At 32.9% G+C, this 18,673-nt stretch overlaps 2 protein-coding genes and 1 long non-coding RNA gene across 5 annotated transcripts; 1 reads left to right on the top strand and 2 right to left on the bottom strand.

Moving 5' to 3' along the window:
* Positions 1–1,854: 1,854 nt before the first annotated feature.
* Positions 1,855–3,331, bottom strand: LOC660511 (uncharacterized protein). 3 transcript variants are annotated; one of them, XM_008199360.3, is made up of 3 exons: positions 3,171–3,331; positions 2,988–3,124; positions 2,073–2,234 (listed from the first exon to the last, which is right to left on the bottom strand). In XM_008199360.3, the coding sequence occupies exons 1-3, from the start codon at positions 3,305–3,307 to the stop codon at positions 2,230–2,232; spliced, it is 279 nt and encodes a 92-aa protein (XP_008197582.3). In that variant the 5' UTR covers positions 3,308–3,331; the 3' UTR covers positions 2,073–2,229. The 3 variants fall into 3 exon arrangements, with proteins under 3 accessions (XP_008197574.1, XP_064213835.1, XP_008197582.3); XM_008199352.3 differs by lacking the exon at positions 2,988–3,124 and having other exon boundaries at positions 1,855–2,234; positions 3,171–3,303; XM_064357765.1 differs by lacking the exon at positions 3,171–3,331 and having other exon boundaries at positions 1,855–2,234.
* Positions 3,332–8,064: 4,733 nt separating this feature from the next.
* On the top strand, positions 8,065–10,758 carry LOC660391 (basic proline-rich protein). The gene is made up of 2 exons (XM_008199338.3): positions 8,065–8,224; positions 8,282–10,758. The coding sequence occupies exons 1-2, from the start codon at positions 8,179–8,181 to the stop codon at positions 10,687–10,689; spliced, it is 2,454 nt and encodes an 817-aa protein (XP_008197560.1). The 5' UTR covers positions 8,065–8,178; the 3' UTR covers positions 10,690–10,758.
* An 818-nt stretch (positions 10,759–11,576) lies between these two features.
* Positions 11,577–15,051, bottom strand: LOC107398638 (uncharacterized). Its single transcript, XR_001575438.2, has 2 exons — positions 13,179–15,051; positions 11,577–12,992 (listed from the first exon to the last, which is right to left on the bottom strand). It is a non-coding gene; the product is annotated as an uncharacterized LOC107398638 (long non-coding RNA).
* Positions 15,052–18,673: the final 3,622 nt, after the last annotated feature.

The following is an 18,673-nucleotide window of genomic DNA, read 5'->3' as shown; positions in this document are numbered from 1 at the left end:
AAATTTCAATATGTGCGCTCAAAACTCACTAATATATGCACTAATATTCTTTTTAGTAAAGCGATTAAAAGTCAAGTCTACCAATTTAATTTTAATTCGTACATATTAAAAAATCTTCAAGTAAAAAAAATATTTTTTTGGATAACTCAGATTTTTGAAAAGAAATAACAAAATTTGGAAGATAGCAGACATTTGATACAGTGTTTAGTGTTTTGATATACAAATGTAAACTAGAAACAAAAACAGTAAACAGAAAATAATTAATTTTACATTATTTGTTTCAAAAGTTTCAAAAAACATATTTCTGGGAAGTAAATTTAATTATCTCATCACCTAAATATTTTAAATTGTTTTAACCGTTTTGTATAAAAAAAATCTCAGGTTCAGTATAACACTGAATATCCATAATTTTTTTAAACTAACAGCTTTAAATTTTGTATTTTCTCCCTCGCCAATAATACGGAAAGTTTGTCTTACTTAAGGTTTTTTATTGTGTTGCTAAATATTTTAATATCGATTGCCCCAATGTTATTAGTTGTAAGTTAAACTCCAAATTTCTTGTAAATGTGTTTCCACAGACTTAAGAGTATGGTCAATGTGTTTTTAAATGATTCTCATCCAGTTAACTTTGAAATTGGTTTACATGCAAAAAAAAATTGTGTCGCTGTCAATAAATTTGTCAGTTGTGAAACTCAATTAATTTCTTTAAAAAATTTCATTAAAATGCAACAAATTGTTACACTGTGCAAAAAAACACTTTTATTATCGAAGCTTATTTACGAATTTGAGAATTAAATAAATAAAGAATGGTAATATTCGATGTCTAAATGCTTATCATTAGTTCTATGAAGCGGCATTTTCTGATTTTACATGAGAAATTCACAGACGACTAGCTGTAAGACCGTAACTCAGACATCAACAACGCGTTGAGTGAACAGAATTTGAGGCCTGAAGAAGAAACAATTTGAAGTTTCGAAAAGTGGCAAAAAAATTCATTATTTTATTCCACCCCACACTCTCAACAGCAACGTCTTAATTGTTTATTAACTGTTTTTTAATTATTGATTATGTATGTACATCGCCCACTTACATCAAATGTTGCTGCGCTCCATTAAGGCCGTAACAATAATTTTGAGATCCGTGAAGTAAAATTATTCCAAAAATATCAATGGTTTGCAGAAAATGGTAAAGATGAACCAACAAGTAAATACTCATTGGTTGAATTTTCATTTTTTTTACATTAAAGCAAATGTGTGTAAATTACAACTTTAAAGAAGTTATGGAAGCTTACAAAAAATGTATAAATAGTAAGGAACACGGTTTTTTAATTTTAGACCAAACTTCAGGCCTTTGCAGAAATCTGACATAATTTGAAGCCACCAGTATTTTGTAATAAAAATCAGTTTATAATAGTGAAATAACGAATTCGATTTTTTCCTGAGTTAAAACTATTCTTGCAAACTGTCTTTAGACTGTTGCTATAATTTGCGATAGTTTTTGAGCATTATTGACGTTATTACTAAACGTCGTATGACAAAAATTGCTTGTTTTTAAAAAAATTGCGAAACGATTTATGAAATCAATCTAGTGAGTAGTCCGTCAATCCATGAAGAGATGGCGCCACGTAAGAAGAATAGTTTTAGGTTGAAAATCAAATCCAACAATGGAAGTTTTATTATGGCCTTAATGTAGCGCAGCGACATTTGATGTAAATTGGTTGCTAGCAAAACACACCTAAAAGTGAATATTTATTAAAGATAAGTTTTAGGTTCATATATTTGTGTATTAGTTATCGCACAAATTTATTATGGTCTCTGTTGGGTCAGGAGATAAGAAATAAAAACATGCAACGTATGCAATCTACAAATATCTATTTTACTAAAAATTTACACAATTCTACTCGCATAATATTCATTACTTCATTTCGGGTCATGAGGCAGTTTAAACCCAACCAGATTAGCCGTTTCTCTCACAGACCTCTCCCCTTTCCCATGAAACTCATTGTGAATCTCTTGCTGCATCCTTGAACTCCTCAAATAACACAAATATGTCTTCGCCATAAATTCCATCTCCTCTCTCGCCTTACACAACTGTTCGCTTGTTGTTTTATACTTTCGAAATTGACTCAAAACGTACCGAAGCGCCAAACTGTCTTTAAGCGAATCATTCGGAAGCGCTTGACGTAATTCCGACACGATCTGTCTCAAAGTATTCACTTTCGACGCCATCTCACCCTGCAAGTATCACCAGTGATGGCCAAATACCAACAAATTCATATTTCCCGCATTTTTTGAGATTTGACCTAACCTCACTTTTTTCCATATTTACGTTATTTTATATTATTAACGTCAGTGTTAAATTTAGTAGTAAAGTTTTAAATTAATTAAGTAAAATTTCGGTTTTGCATTCAAAATTACCGACTTTTGACTAGTTAGTTGGCAACACTGATGGTCACACTTTGACACGAACAAACTCGATGTCGTCATCGTCGTAATTCGGTTCGGGTCCGATCTCCCAAAAATCCCCCGAAAGAAGTTTGATTTTGTTCCAGGGAAAAATATGAATTGCCGTGTCGTTAAAAATCTCAAAAAATTTAAACGAATTAATGACAGCCAACTCAAGAACGTGTGGAAAAATTTTGACAAGATATTGATTTTGGTTGAGGACGCGTTTCGGGCTATTTTCGATAATTGAATTAAAACTGTTGGCAATAATAATGCAAGAATTTAAATTGAGACCCCAATTGGCCCAAATCAGGTTATTAGTGAGCTGTTTGGGGCAATGAGGCATGTAAAAAATCGTCGTGTGTTTGTCGCGAATCCGGTACTTTCCCTCGAAATTTTCGGTTAAAATCTCGCATCCGAATTGTCTTAATAGCCAATGATCGGCTTCGGTGAACACAGGATCGTAGATTTTTACCTCAATTTGGAATAAATCTTTCAAACAAAGGAGGAAACCTAACTGATACCGAGATATCATGCACTCACCGATTCGACCTAAACCGAAACAAACTATATCTTCGATTTTTGGGTTCGATAGTGTTGTCAGAGCTTCACGGAGCGAGGCGACAGCTGAGGCGAATAAATCGGATGAGTTTATCTCCGATTTGGCTTCGTTGATTCGTCTGACAAAGTGAGGTTAGAATTGGTTGGGTTTTGTGAGGTACTTACTTTAGTACGGCGTCCTTGTTGAGTTCTATTTGTATTTCGTTAGATTTTGATGGGGTTTTACATTTGGGTGGTTTATTTCCACGTTTGTAGCGGATCAACTGGAAGTCTTCGGTCTCGCAACAACTGTCAGTCGACATGGTTGGCAAACTTGTTTAGTTCATTTGTTCTGCGTAGGCATGCCTACCGATTCGAAGTTGTGACTTCTTATGAGCTGTTTCACAACTATAAAAACGCCAATGTCGCATTTTATTTTAAAATTACTTGTTATAAATTATTCATGTACGTCAAAAAGTTAACAGTTAACGTAATTTGTAGTTTCAATGAAGGATCTAATTATTAATAATTACTTTACAATTTTACCAATCTCATTAAAAAAAAAACAATTCGGTAAAATGTAATGGCGTTTTTATAGTTTTGAAACCACTAATACATCGATTGCCAAAAACGTAATAAAATCTTTATCAGTTGACAAAAAAATCAATTATAATTAGTAAATCGAAATGATTAATTAGTAAATGAAATTCGATTTTGAACTTCCTTTTATTCTATTCATATATTATTTTATTGCTGAACTTCCAATTTTATCTATTTTGTTAAAAAAAAATAATTTGGTTAAATGCGATGTTGACCTTTTTATAGTTTTAAAACAGCTATTATCTAATAGTAATAATATCTATATTAAAAAACAAGTTTCATAAGAGGTGTCGTAGAAAAACCTAGAAAAATTAAGGAGTTTCTTTAAAAGTTGAATAACATGAACAACTTAAATGCAACACCCTATTATTTTTGTTTTTGCATCTCAATAATTATTAATTTGTCCATCTAAAAACATAGAGTCAATAACCAAAAAGATATTTCACTTTAAAATTTAATTTCAACAACATTGCACACTATTCATGAGCATTGTTGTTACCATAGTAAACCATGTCATAACAACAGCAACTCCACCACAGACCATTTGTTGCAGATAACGGGACTTTAAACATATGGCATAATATTAGAATTTTAGTTATTTCACTGTAATAAATGACAAAAAATGGCCTAAGGGTAATATTGAAGTTAATATTAGCTGAAATTTTCATTTTTTATTTTTTATCTTTTGAGTGCTTAAACAATAGTTAATAATTTTTTTTAATGTTTAATGTTAAATATGTTTTGAGTAATCAGCAAAAGACTCATAACTGTTAATGTTTTTAAAGAGACAATTTAAAGGTCTTTTAGATGCAAAAATAAAAAAACTGGGTGTTCCATTTAAAATTTTTAAGTTACTCAACTTGCAAACAAACTCTTCATTTATGAGGAATGACCTAATTTTATCTGGGATAAAATGATATAATATTTTCCCTTCCACCATATTCCCTTTAAAACACTCTTTATTTAACAACCGGAGAAGGAAGCATTATAGGATTTTAAAAGCAAAAGTGAGAAGTGAAGTAGAATAAAACGAAAAGAAAGACAGTTTATTAAAAGAATAAAATAAATAGTTTATTGTCAGAAAAATCTTTATTCTATACTGTATTTGTTTAATATTTGACAATTTTTTTTTAACACTCAGTGGTGGCCTGTTTTGTCTGTGGGTCATTTTATCGGTGGGCTATTTTGATAATCAACTATTTACCAGTCGATTCCCTAAGCTTTAGGGCAACTTTAGGAATAGAGGAGAATTCGGAGTCGATTTTCCATCGCATACTACGATTTTCTGAAAATCATAAATTACAAATGGCTATAACTCGATTATTTTAAAAGCAAAACTCAAATGCGCTTATGTGCGAAAAATTTCTTCTTCTCGCACTTGGTTCATAAATAACTATTAACAGACTGACTCGCTTTGTATATTTACAAATAGTCAAAATTTGTATACGTACCTATAGCCAACATATTTGTTTAAATTCACCTTATGATGTATGTACGAGGATTAAAAGATTGAGATAATTATTAATAAAACGATTATACTGCAATAAAATTAAAGTTTGTTGATAACATTGGATAGTTAAATCGTATTGCTACAAGAAATCAGTATATTATTTGGAACGATAATATAACGATAAAGAAACAAACTAAGAAAAATTTATGTAAAGGCAATTCTTTTCCAATCAAATATGATTTTTACTACAATATTTTATTTATACTTCTCATGATAAAAAATATTATTTTAAAATGAATGTTTTATTTTTCAAATACAACAAACAACATCACCACATAATTATTGCTCTAATTAGACCGTCTGTCTGTCTTATAGAAGAACCATGATTCAAAATTTAAAATCAAAATGTTTATGTCGAAGCATATTTTTAAATAGATACAGGGTGTATCAGAAATACGTGTTTTAATTTTGCCAGGTAACAGAGCTCAACAAATAAAACAATAAAAAATTCGCAAATTTACTTAAAATTTGGAAAAAGATAACATACTGAAACGTGTACCGGCGTAGGGGTACAAAAATAAGATAGCCGAACTATTTTCGTTGTGATGGAAATGGACAATTTAAACAATTTGAAACAACAATGAAAATTTTTTCTATGAATACAAACTAATTATTAAACACTGACCGTCTCGTTTGCAAAAAAGAATGAAAGAAAACAGTGGAAATTATAAAAAAGAATTTTGCAAAATCTTATACAGGGTGACCCAGGGGTGCGTAATAGGTCTATAACTTTTTTATTATTTGAAATATTGGCATGCCGTTTTCACTATCCGATAGATCGATTTAAAGTCTATAAACTAAAAATATTTTTATTCTACACAGGCTGTTGTATACAGGGTGGTGAAGAAAGGTTTTTTTAATAGATCAGCCTATATAAAAATATAGGTATAATTAAATTCTAAGCAAAAAAATTTAACATTATATATACTATTATGGGCATATCTCTTTTTGTTTCGGAATTATTCAACTTTTCGTTATAAAAAACACCAATTTGTAAAAAATGACTGCAAAGTCGCCTATGAATATTTTCCGATAAATTTGTAACAGAAAAATTCGGAATATCATGTACTTTTAGCAATAGTCGACTTTTATTTGAAGCACGCAAGTAATGTACAGGGTGTGTCAAAACACAAAAAGTTGAATAACTCATTTCACTCTTTCCACGTATCAATAGCATTTTTTATAAAGTTTTTAACGATATGCGGTTCGTATAGCAAATTAAAAATATTTCTATAAAACGTTTTCTTGAAAAATCACTGAGAAGTGGCCTATGAATATTTTTCAGCAAATTTGCATCAGGAAATCTTAGAATATTTTGTAGTTTTAGCAAATAGTCAACTTTTACTTGAAACACGCAGATAATGCACAGGGTGTGCCAAAACGCAAAAAGTTAAATAACTCATATTTTTTAAATGGAGCCATGTATTTCTTCATTTCTTTAAGTTTTCTAATGATATGCGGCTTGTATAGCAAATTTGAAATATTTGTTAAAGTGTTCAAAAATGTTTTTCCTATTTTTATTTATTTTATTATTAGTTTTTGATGAGCAAAATTCATTTATGTATCAAGCAGTAATGAGATTACTGATGTAATTAGTGACATCAATACATACCAAAAATAAATTACCATTTGACTTATCAGATTCTAGGAAAACTTTTTTTTAATATTTTTTTTTATGAAAAATTTCAAAAATATATTAAGTTTGTATGCAAGCCTCATACTATTAGAAAGTTTATCAAAAATGCTATCGACACTTGAAAAAATTAAAAGGGGGTCCCATTTGAAAAAAATAAGTTATACAACTTTTTGAACTAAAAGTCGTCTACTTCATAAAACTAAAACGTATTCTAATTTTTTTTGTTGCAAATTTGCTGGAAAATATTCATAGGCTACTTCCCAGTGATTTTTCAAATATTGATCATTTTTATAACAAAAAGTTGAATAATCCCAAAACGAATAAAGATAAGCCCATAATAGTTTATATAAAGTAGATTCCAATTATATAAAAATATATGGGGTGTTCCATTTAAAAAAATATAACTTTGGTTCACCAGCCCTGTGTATATAAAAATATTTTTAGTTTGTGGATTTTAAGTCGATCTACCGGGTAATAAAAAATTCATAGCAATATTTCAATTACCAAAAAAGTTATAGGCCGATCATGCTGATAAAAAAGTTGTACTTGATGACTTTTATTAAGTCACAAGTATTTCTGATACATCTGTATATCGTATTTTGCTTGACCCTAATTTAAAATGCCAGAGGTTTGAAAAATTTACGTTTACATTGTTGATAAATTTACCGTAGGTAACACGTTTTCCTAACAATCTGAAATAGGAGATCTGCACTCTCAAATTTTCACATTTGTCACAAAAATGCAATTGCTAAAAGATTCAGTTAAAAACATTTGACAATTTTATATTTCCTTCTTTGTAATTGTAACAGTTGTGCTGTTGTACAGACTTTTACAAATTTGTGGTACTAATCTAGAAATGTTAGAATAACTCAACTTTGCTTCGTCCGAACGTTTATACTCGTAGTTCTTGAGATATAAAAGATGCGACTATTACTTACCATAGAAAAACTCACATACAATATCAACTAAACAAATTTAAATTTATTCGGAGACCAAAACTTTTTGTTTATTTCACATGAAAATAATATGTTGTAACTTTGTTATTGTTCTAATAAGGATGTCACGATTAGGTATAATAAAAACACTGCTAAACACAATAATCATCTTCGATTTCTGTGTTAATAAATTACTTACAAAGTCCACCACGTGCAAGTAAGTTTTATTGTTTATTAATTTTTCATAAACGGAAATCATAGTTATCTGTAATTTTGGATTATAAAACATAGATTAAAAATTATAGTACTGTTGTAAAGGGTTTAACTTTATATACTACTTGACCAATTAACCGACTATCATAAAATAGAAAGGTTCGTTTATTGATATTATTTTATCAGCTAGAACTCCAATTACAGTCATTACCATTTTCCGGCCTACCGTAAAATTTATCGTATAAAAATCGAATTCAGATCTGAGCAAATCATCAGTTCAGGTTTTGACATCATTTCAACATGAAGTCAATAGTGATTGTAGTTGTCATCGCAGCTTTGCTACCAGGTAAGAGAAACACAACAAATATTTTAACATGTGGAAATTACAATTAAATATTTGCAGGGTTGCAATCGCGATCCTTGGTACGACCATCTCCCATAAGACCAGGAGTCAAACCAGTACCAATTCCAGGAGTCGAAAGCCCAGAAATCGAAATTAACCCCGTACCAATTGTACCAGGTGTAAAACCAGTACCACTTCCTGAAGTCGAAACTCCAGAAATTGAAGTTAATCCGGTACCAATTGTACCTGGAGTAAAACCAGTACCACTTCCTGAAGTTGAAACTCCAGAAATCGAAGTAGATCCTGTACCAATTGTGCCCGGTGTTAAACCGGTACCACTTCCAATTGTACCTGGAGTGAAACCTATCCCAATGCCGGTACCAGTTCCAATCGTACCAGGAGTTAAACCCGTACCACTTCCAGAAGTCGAATCTCCAGAGATTGAAGTTAACCCAGTACCAATTGTACCCGGAGTAAAACCAGTACCACTTCCTGAAGTTGAAACTCCAGAAATCGAAGTTGACCCAATTCCAATTGTACCTGGTGTTAAACCCGTACCACTTCCAATTGTACCTGGAGTGAAACCTGTCCCAATTCCTGTACCAGTTCCAATCGTACCAGGAGTTAAACCAGTACCTCTTCCAGAAGTCGAATCTCCAGAGATTGAGGTTAACCCAGTACCAATTGTACCCGGAGTAAAACCAGTACCACTTCCTGAAGTTGAAACTCCAGAAATCGAAGTTGACCCAATTCCAATTGTACCTGGTGTTAAACCCGTACCACTTCCAATTGTACCTGGAGTGAAACCTGTCCCAATTCCTGTACCAGTTCCAATCGTACCAGGAGTTAAACCAGTACCTCTTCCAGAAGTCGAATCTCCAGAGATTGAGGTTAACCCAGTACCAATTGTACCCGGAGTAAAACCAGTACCACTTCCTGAAGTTGAAACTCCAGAAATTGAAGTTGATCCTGTACCAATTGTACCCGGAATTAAACCTGTTCCAGTGCCAGTACCAGTTCCAATCGTACCAGGAGTTAAACCAGTACCTCTTCCAGAAGTCGAATCTCCAGAGATTGAAGTTAACCCAGTACCAATTGTACCTGGAGTAAAACCAGTACCACTTCCTGAAGTTGAAACTCCAGAAATTGAAGTTGACCCAATTCCAATTGTACCCGGTGTTAAACCCGTACCACTTCCAATTGTACCTGGAGTGAAACCTGTCCCAATTCCTGTACCAGTTCCAATCGTACCAGGAGTTAAACCAGTACCTCTTCCAGAAGTCGAATCTCCAGAGATTGAGGTTAACCCAGTACCAATTGTACCCGGAGTAAAACCAGTACCACTTCCTGAAGTTGAAACTCCAGAAATCGAAGTTGACCCAATTCCAATTGTACCTGGTGTTAAACCCGTACCACTTCCAATTGTACCTGGAGTGAAACCTGTCCCAATTCCTGTACCAGTTCCAATCGTACCAGGAGTTAAACCAGTACCTCTTCCAGAAGTCGAATCTCCAGAGATTGAGGTTAACCCAGTACCAATTGTACCCGGAGTAAAACCAGTACCACTTCCTGAAGTTGAAACTCCAGAAATTGAAGTTGATCCTGTACCAATTGTACCCGGAATTAAACCTGTTCCAGTGCCAGTACCAGTTCCAATCGTACCAGGAGTTAAACCAGTACCTCTTCCAGAAGTCGAATCTCCAGAGATTGAAGTTAACCCAGTACCAATTGTACCTGGAGTAAAACCAGTACCACTTCCTGAAGTTGAAACTCCAGAAATTGAAGTTGACCCAATTCCAATTGTACCCGGTGTTAAACCCGTACCACTTCCAATTGTACCTGGAGTGAAACCTGTCCCAATTCCTGTACCAGTTCCAATCGTACCAGGAGTTAAACCAGTACCCCTTCCAGAAGTCGAATCTCCAGAGATTGAGGTTAACCCAGTACCAATTGTACCCGGAGTAAAACCAGTACCACTTCCTGAAGTTGAAACTCCAGAAATCGAAGTTGACCCCGTTCCAATTGTACCTGGCGTAAAACCAGTACCACTTCCAATTGTACCCGGTGTAAAACCTCTTCCAACTCCTGTCAAACCAGGAGTAAAACCTCTTCCGTTGCCAGTTCAACCAGGAATTAAACCAGTACCAATTCCAATTGAAGTTGATCCAGTACCAATTGTACCGGGAGTCAAACCCGTCCCACTTCCAGAAGTTGAAACTCCCGAAATCGAAGTTAATCCTGTACCAATCGTCCCCGGAGTCAAACCTGTACCACTTCCTGAAGTTGAAACTCCAGAAATGGAAATCAAACCAGTACCAGTTGTGCCAGGAGTCAAACCTGTACCACTTCCAGAAATCGAGACACCAGAAGCTGAAGTACCAGTTGTACCAGGAATTAAACCATTGCCCTCTATTCCAGAATGCGGCAAATATTTGTCGGATTTGATTGCGAGATTGATGGGGCAATAATTTTTTTTTAATTATTGAAAACTTAGAAAAATTGTAAAGATTAGAGAAATAAAATTAGGTCGAACATAATTTTTATTGATTTTTATTAACGAGGCGTAAAAAAGGTTTTCAAAGGAACTTCAAAATATTAGTTAAGGGGGAGAATCTTCCGTTCTGAGCCGATGTCTAATTTTCCAATAAACTCTGCCACAAGTTATTCATGGTCACATACAGAGAAGAATTTTTAACTGGAGTACAATTCATAGCATTTGTAAAAAAAATTGAAACAGGTTAATTTGTTTTTTTTCTTGTCCATCATTCGATGGATAACATGGTTTTTGCTTATCTACTGCACAGCTACCTATAACTTTTTTTCACCACTACACGAGCAACACAACGAACTATTTGTTTTATAAGTTTTATAAACATGGGTTAACACAAATTTTGAAAATGACTGGGTTTTAGCTTATTTATATTTTTTCCATATTTTGTTTAAATTAAAATTTGTGGGATAGTTATATATAAGCGGTTTCACGACTGTAAAAATGCCATCGTCGCAAAATGGCATTGTCAAAATTAGCTTTTATAATTTATTCATTCACTTCAAAAAATAATAACTAATGTAATTTATAGTTTCAATGTGAGCTCTAATTATTAATATTTTTTTCCAATTTTAACAATCTTATTTAAAAAATTAATTCGGTAAAATGCGTCGTTGGCGTTTTTATAGTTTTGAAACAGCTAATACATATAATATATAATATAGTCCGGGACATTTCAATATGAGATACGTCATAGGGCATACGTTGACGCGAGACTATATAGAGCACAAAAACTAGATAAGAGCTCAAATTTAGGGAACTTGGTTGTTTGATGTGTTTGACAGATGACAAATGTAAACAATAATAAAAATTTAAATATTTCTTTATTGTAGTAAAGTACAGCAAAATGTACCAACTAGAACACTTAAAAACAAATGGAGAAACTTTCAAATGCTTTGAAGTACCGTTGCTGGATTACTGTTGAGGTTATGTTTGACCTTGGTATGACTGTCAGGTTTAAAGTTGAAATTTGCATTAAAAAGGCCATAAAAGCCTCGAAGTGCCTTTTAGGGTAGTCATCGTCATGTTCCAATTGCATGCCCCCTCTCTGCCACATCAGTAAAATTTGCCACAAAAGTTTTAAAAAACGACTTTAAACAACAAAAAAGGCCCTATTTTCATTAACAATGAGACATATCTCGCTGCATGCGGCACGACATAGGCCTCATAGGTCAATCTCATTGTGAATGGTTTTCGCTGAGATCACTTTGAGAGGGTTTCACTCAGACTGACGTTGGCGGAAGACTGAAACCTGCCTCGCGACAAGTCTTTGCACCAACATTCGAAAACGCTGTCAATGGCTTAAAATGATAAACTGTGTCAGTTTTTTTGTGTCTTTGAGGATTAGTCTTTGAGTCCTGTCGCGCCGCATGTAGCGAAGCAGATCTCATTGTGAATGGGTTCTTTAAGAAACAGTTTCAATGTACACCACAAGACATACACTGAGACGGCCTCATGCCTCATATCATGGCTTGTAATTGACAGCGTTTTATAGAATGATTTGGAATCATAATGCAGAGATTGTTGCGAGACAGGCAGGCAGGTCTCAAGCCTACTGCAGAAGTCGCTCTCAGTGAGTCCATGTCTTAGAGATGCAAGACCAATTTAGACCATTTACAGTGAGATTGGTGCCCGAGACCTATGTCATGCAGGAAGCCAAACTTCATCGTGAATGGACCCTTTTCAATGGGGGTGTGCTTTTTGAATAAATTTGAAATGGCCTTTTTGAAAAAAGCAGTTGTCTCTCTTTTATTCATCTATTCAACACGTTTGTATTCGATGCACTAACACCAATTTCATTATCAGTGTCTTGATTATCAGGCAAGGGCGAAGTGGAATTGGGGGCAACCCAGAAATAAAAACACTTTAATTTCCTTTATTAGTAGGCTATATTTTTTATACAAGAGACTACTCTCAGATAGAGACGTACAAAAATGTAAACAAGAGTAAAAGTTGGTTTTTCGCAATATTTCACACTATTCTTCCACACGTCCACAGTAAAATCAGAAAGCGCTTCTTGTTATAAAGCCCTTATTATGTTTTTCAACGATGGCTGAGACTTTGTGACGTATTTGTTAAACGTAAGTTTTCAAATACCCCATGCCAGTGCAAAGGAGTTATATTAACAATTTTACGGGATTATTTTTAACTTTACACCCACTCTGCTTGAAACAAGAGTGGCTGCCAGGAAATAACGAACAAAGTGGACCCAAAAGGCTTCAGCTGCAAATTATAAACACTATCTGTGATTTTTTAAATAATTTTTTTAATAATTAATAAAAAACATGACAATATTAAGCTTTTCGATTTCGTTTGGTTTGAATTTTATATGAAAATAGAAAAGTTAACCCTCTACACCAGAAAAGACAAAAAACATAAAGAAAGTATCTGTAAATGTCGTGAACTTACTTTGAAGTAAACAGGGCTCTCCATCTATAACTCATAATTACTTGAACCGCAATTCCCATCATCAAAAAGTGCAAAACTGCGATAAGTGAGGTTATGCAGTGATGCACTTTCTTTTCCAGTTTTTCACACAAAATATATCACAAATTGCACAAATCGTACAACCAGCGATAGTCAGTACTGTCAGTACTTCACAGCAGCTTTCTCCATCACAATCACTGACTGCAATTCTGTATTGTGCCATTCCCGTCTCATCATATAATCTGAGTAGTTGTTATATGACAAGTAATGTTTCTGCCTTCAAAAATACTTGCGTAAATATGTTATTATCCCGTTAGTACACACTTTTAAAGCAGCCACTGGTTATATAGATTAAAATTATAACATTTCCTTTGTTATTGTGTTATTGTTTACATCAGTCAGCTGTTTACTGTCATTTTCTAATGCTACCAATTTAAAAAATGTCCCTGTTATTAAAGCTCAAGAACCATAGAATGAGAGAGAGAACATTTTTTGTTCACACAGACGCTGAATACACGTATAAATGTCAGAAAATTCAAATTTTTTATGTCCAAATAGAAATGTCCCGGACTGTAGTTTGATGTTGAAGTTCTTTATAAGTTTTTTAAAAGTAATCAGGATTGCATCATAGTTATTAGTAAATTACGCAAACACCAGAGATTTACTAAAGTGTGCTAAGATTATTTTAAATAAAAAGCTCAACATCGTGTATTAGTCTGCATCAAAGATATAGACACAGAGGGACATGGCGAATTTGAAAACCTTGAACCATAGCAAGTCCTACACTCCCTGCTTTTATAAAATACTGACTTTGCAACTACAATAAATTTATTTATTATTGTGGTATGTTAATTACTGCACATCACGTTTAACTCCTCTTCGTGGGATTTTCATTTACATCCTAAGAATCATTATCATCTCCAAGAACATTCGGAAATTTCCTTATTAGAGGAATTTGTGAGATCCTTCGTGGTGTAATATGATTATATCAATACCTGAAAATCGTAATTAATTGTTGTACAAACACCTTTCAATAACGTTTACCTTAAGTGGATTCATCCTTCATTAAATGAATCAAAACTGCCAATTTACACTATACACTATATTCAAATAAAAGTTTCAAATAAAAGCAGAGACGTTTGATTACAAAAACACTCCAAAAATCACGTTAAATCGTTTTCTGAAGTCTTTAAAACACATTAAAACAGAGGTTCCCAACCTTTTTCACCTTGCAAACCCCTTCTAAAATCCAAGAGAAATTAAAACATTAAAATTTGGTGCGGCGTTTTAAACTAAATGAATCCTAATGAATACGGACTTGAAAAAAACTAATATAGCTCTGTCAAATTAAAAAACAACTTAAAAAAAACTCCAACTCTCCAGGGATTTTTTCCACCGATTTGTCTAATGTGATGGGCTAATAAACAGGGTTATTCGTATTTATGAGACAATAAATGAATCTCAAAAAGGGCCTATAAAATGATGCCAATTGAGATCATAACTCGTGTTCTATCGACACTGATAAGAATTTTACAGCTCTGGGAAGTAGGGGTATGGAAAGATGTTTGGAATTATTTGACCAAATATTATAAAACTTGGTAGACTTACTAAAGAGAACATGCATTTTAATTTGGTAACTACGAAACATCCACCCAGTTTCCGGTTGCAGCATTTCCGGGTCACATTTTTTGTGTTTTTCTAATTTTTTGCCCTCTTAACACTAATTTTTAATTGCTTAAATCGATAGAGTAATTAATTGCGAATAAAAAATAACCTTTTACACCGCTATTTAATAGTTATTTTAATTTATATTACACATTCCAACGAACGTATATGAAACAAAATTTCGAAAATTGACATTTAGTATCCCAACTCTCTCTATACAATATTATCTCTGTTTCTAATATACATTAATATACATATCTGGCTTCAAGGTGTTCGATAATAACGCGTTCAATAAAGAGAACTCTATTTACAATTCATAAAAATATAAATTTTGATGAATTTTCAACACGAAAATTAACTCATTTTTTAAAGAAATTTTTTGGGGTAAGTTTGTTTAGATTTATTATTTTGTCATTTTTTACGTTAACGACTTAAATTCTGCCATTACAATACTTTTTTTGGCGAACCCCCTTTATACCCATCGAAAACCCCCGGGGGTTCGCAAACCATCGGTTGAGAAACACTACATTAAAACAAAATGTCGCCAAAAACACCAACGACAGCAAAATAATCGACTGTTTATAAATCAAAACATTAAAAAGAGAAGTGTGCGCCCGTTGATTATTTTTAAGGGGTAGTAATAAAGCGATCAGTAATAAATTCGATTTTAATTTTTACACATTTAAATTGTTCTTGCACAGTAAAAAATTTAAATGACAAATAAACCACGGACACTATATTATTAAAATTTGCCCAGTAAAATATGCGCAGTATCTAGTTTTAGAAAATTAACTCATTTTTTAAAGAAATTTTTTGGGGTAAGTTTGTTTAGATTTATTATTTTGTCATTTTTTACGTTAACGACTTAAATTCTGCCATTACAATACTTTTTTTGGCGAACCCCCTTTATACCCATCGAAAACCCCCGGGGGTTCGCAAACCATCGGTTGAGAAACACTACATTAAAACAAAATGTCGCCAAAAACACCAACGACAGCAAAATAATCGACTGTTTATAAATCAAAACATTAAAAAGAGAAGTGTGCGCCCGTTGATTATTTTTAAGGGGTAGTAATAAAGCGATCAGTAATAAATTCGATTTTAATTTTTACACATTTAAATTGTTCTTGCACAGTAAAAAATTTAAATGACAAATAAACCACGGACACTATATTATTAAAATTTGCCCAGTAAAATATGCGCAGTATCTAGTTTTAGTTTCCATAGTTTAAATAATAAATGCTCAGTATAAAATTCTTTTAATTTTGGTCGAATGTTGTAAAACGTTGTTGTCTTTCTTACTCTTCGAGAAAGTAGCTAGGAGCAAGTAAGATAAACGATAGGCCGCCCTCGGTTCGAGCCAGGGGTATATTGTCTTTCTCGCACTTAGGTCATTTAAAAGAGACACGAAACTTTCGCAAGCCCAATTACGCCACCCACCCAAAATATATCAGTGATTCTCAACATGTTCAAATAATGCAACAAGCGCAGACAACAAGTAAATTTTATTTACAAAAAATGTATAAAAATATTAAATGTACAATATTTACAAATCTATTTACGATTTAATTAACATTTCAGTCTCACTTTCACTAGCTGTATCGTCAAATTCTCCGAAATCACTATCACTATCACTATCATTATCCGAATTCACGTTAATGATAATTTCTTTTTGCACCTGGTCAAGACAAATTTGTTTTTTATGTCTTCCTCTATTAGTTTGTCGCAATGATTGACTGTGTTGCTCCAAACTTCTGGTGTAACTTGCCTTTTGCCACGTTTGTAAAATAGATTCATCGGTAGAATCAACTTTCCCGATATGTTTGTTGTAAAAAATTTTACTTAACGCCCAAACATGTTCTATTGGATTATAGTGACATTGATAAAGCGGCAATCTTAATACTTTATGGCCATGTTCTTCAACAAGTTTGTCTACTTTGTAATTAATATCCTGTTTATTAGACTTTGCAATTGCTAAAAATTCTTGTTTAAAAGCATCTTGTGGGTGCACTATTTTTTTCTCTTCAAGCCACCTTTTAATTTCGTCTTTTTTCCATGATGACAACAATGCTGTATACAAATTGTTCACATTAAAAAGTCTTTGGGATTTAAAAATTCCAAATTGAAATTCATAATTAACACGTATATATGTTGGTAATAGTAAACATTTTGTTTATAAAGTTGACCAGACAAACAAACAAAAGACATATTAATTTATTTAACAACAATAAACATAACAAATACCAAAGTGGCATCCCATAGTTTGGGAACGACTGGTAGACCCTCCCATTTTCCGCTACGCTTGACGGTTTGTATTTTGTTTCACTCATTCGCATAGTAACAACAAAGACAAAACTAGTAGCAGATGGGAAAGTGTTATTTGATACATTTATACAACATTCGGCCAAAATTAAACTACTTCTAGTATAGCTAGCTTCGCCCCAGCGAACTCAAAAAAACAGAAATACTCTTCGAACGATTAAGCTCGAAAATGTAAAACTCGAAACGTGGAATAATGGTTTTTATGGAGCTACAACGACGTTGAATTGGTAGCCTGCGGGCTAAAAGGAAACATACCCCCCGGACGATTAAACTCAAAAACGTAAAACCCAAAATGTGAAATCCTGCACTCTAGTTTTGAGTAGAGTTCGTTTATTGGGAGAGTTGGGACACTGAACGTCAAACCGAGCCAATTTTGTATTATGTGGATAAGATATATATTTCTATTCTTTTTTATTAAAATTTTTGTTAGTAACTTATGACAGAGGTTTATGTCGAAAATAATTTCAAGGTTATAATTTTTGTCAAATGCATAAAATGACATAATTTTACGTCAAATTTAACCAGGGACGTAGAAAACGTAGAAATTTTGGAATTACTATTTAAAAAAGAAAATAATTGAATACCTACTAATATTAATGTTCACATTTCTGAAATTTTTCGATACTTATTTTAATATTAAATACATAACTTAAAACATACTTCAATGCTAAAAATGCTTTTCTTTCAGTCACAATTTTTAGTTAAACATCTCGTCCCAAAAATTGGTCATCAAGAACCCTTCATATTTCCTGTCGTCTTTTTAAATTTTCTAAAAAATGATATTGAAGGTGTTCTCGTATGGAAAACGTAACAAAATCGTGAATTCCCAAGAACTTTATAATTTGAAACAGAATCTAAAGTTCACGTAGATGCTAAAGGCGGGCAAGCAGCGACAGGTTCTTCTAAAAATTAGAACCAATTTTGGGTTCAAGTACCTACGTATTTTACAAATGCATAGACAACGGTCGTGGTCGAATTGGTTCCCAATAATCTCTATAAGTATAATTCTGTAAAAGGTGATGGTCGAATTGGTTCCCGGGTAATGGTCGAATTGGCTCCCGCATGAGCTGGTAGGTAAAAAGGATTAAGCCAAATATATGTTAATATTTTAGATTTAAAGCTTGTAAAAATGTTCAAATAATTATTTATTTGAATTCCAATATAGGAACTCTAGTTTTGAGATGCTATTATTTTTGTGCATTTATTAATTTTACCGTGCATTTATTATTCTTACTGTGAAATTATTATTTTTACTGTGCGTTTATTATTTTTACTGTGGATGTATTATTTTACGGTGCATTTATTATGTTTATTGTGCATTTATTATTTTTACGGATCACAAATACTTGTCGTCTAAATAAAATACTGCGCGTTTAATTTACTTTTAGTAAAATGTGTTACAGATTCCTTAAAATTTACAGATATTTTTGCGACTGACGCGACCTCTAGGCTTGAGTGTTGAACTGTTTGAGCCGTTTCCCCCCACTTTC

The sequence above is a fragment of the Tribolium castaneum genome, chromosome 7 (assembly GCF_031307605.1).
Source record: "Tribolium castaneum strain GA2 chromosome 7, icTriCast1.1, whole genome shotgun sequence".
Taxonomy (NCBI): Eukaryota; Metazoa; Arthropoda; class Insecta; order Coleoptera; family Tenebrionidae; genus Tribolium; species Tribolium castaneum.
The sequence above is the reverse complement of the archived record's forward strand: the minus strand, read 5'-3'. Positions and strand labels throughout refer to the sequence as shown.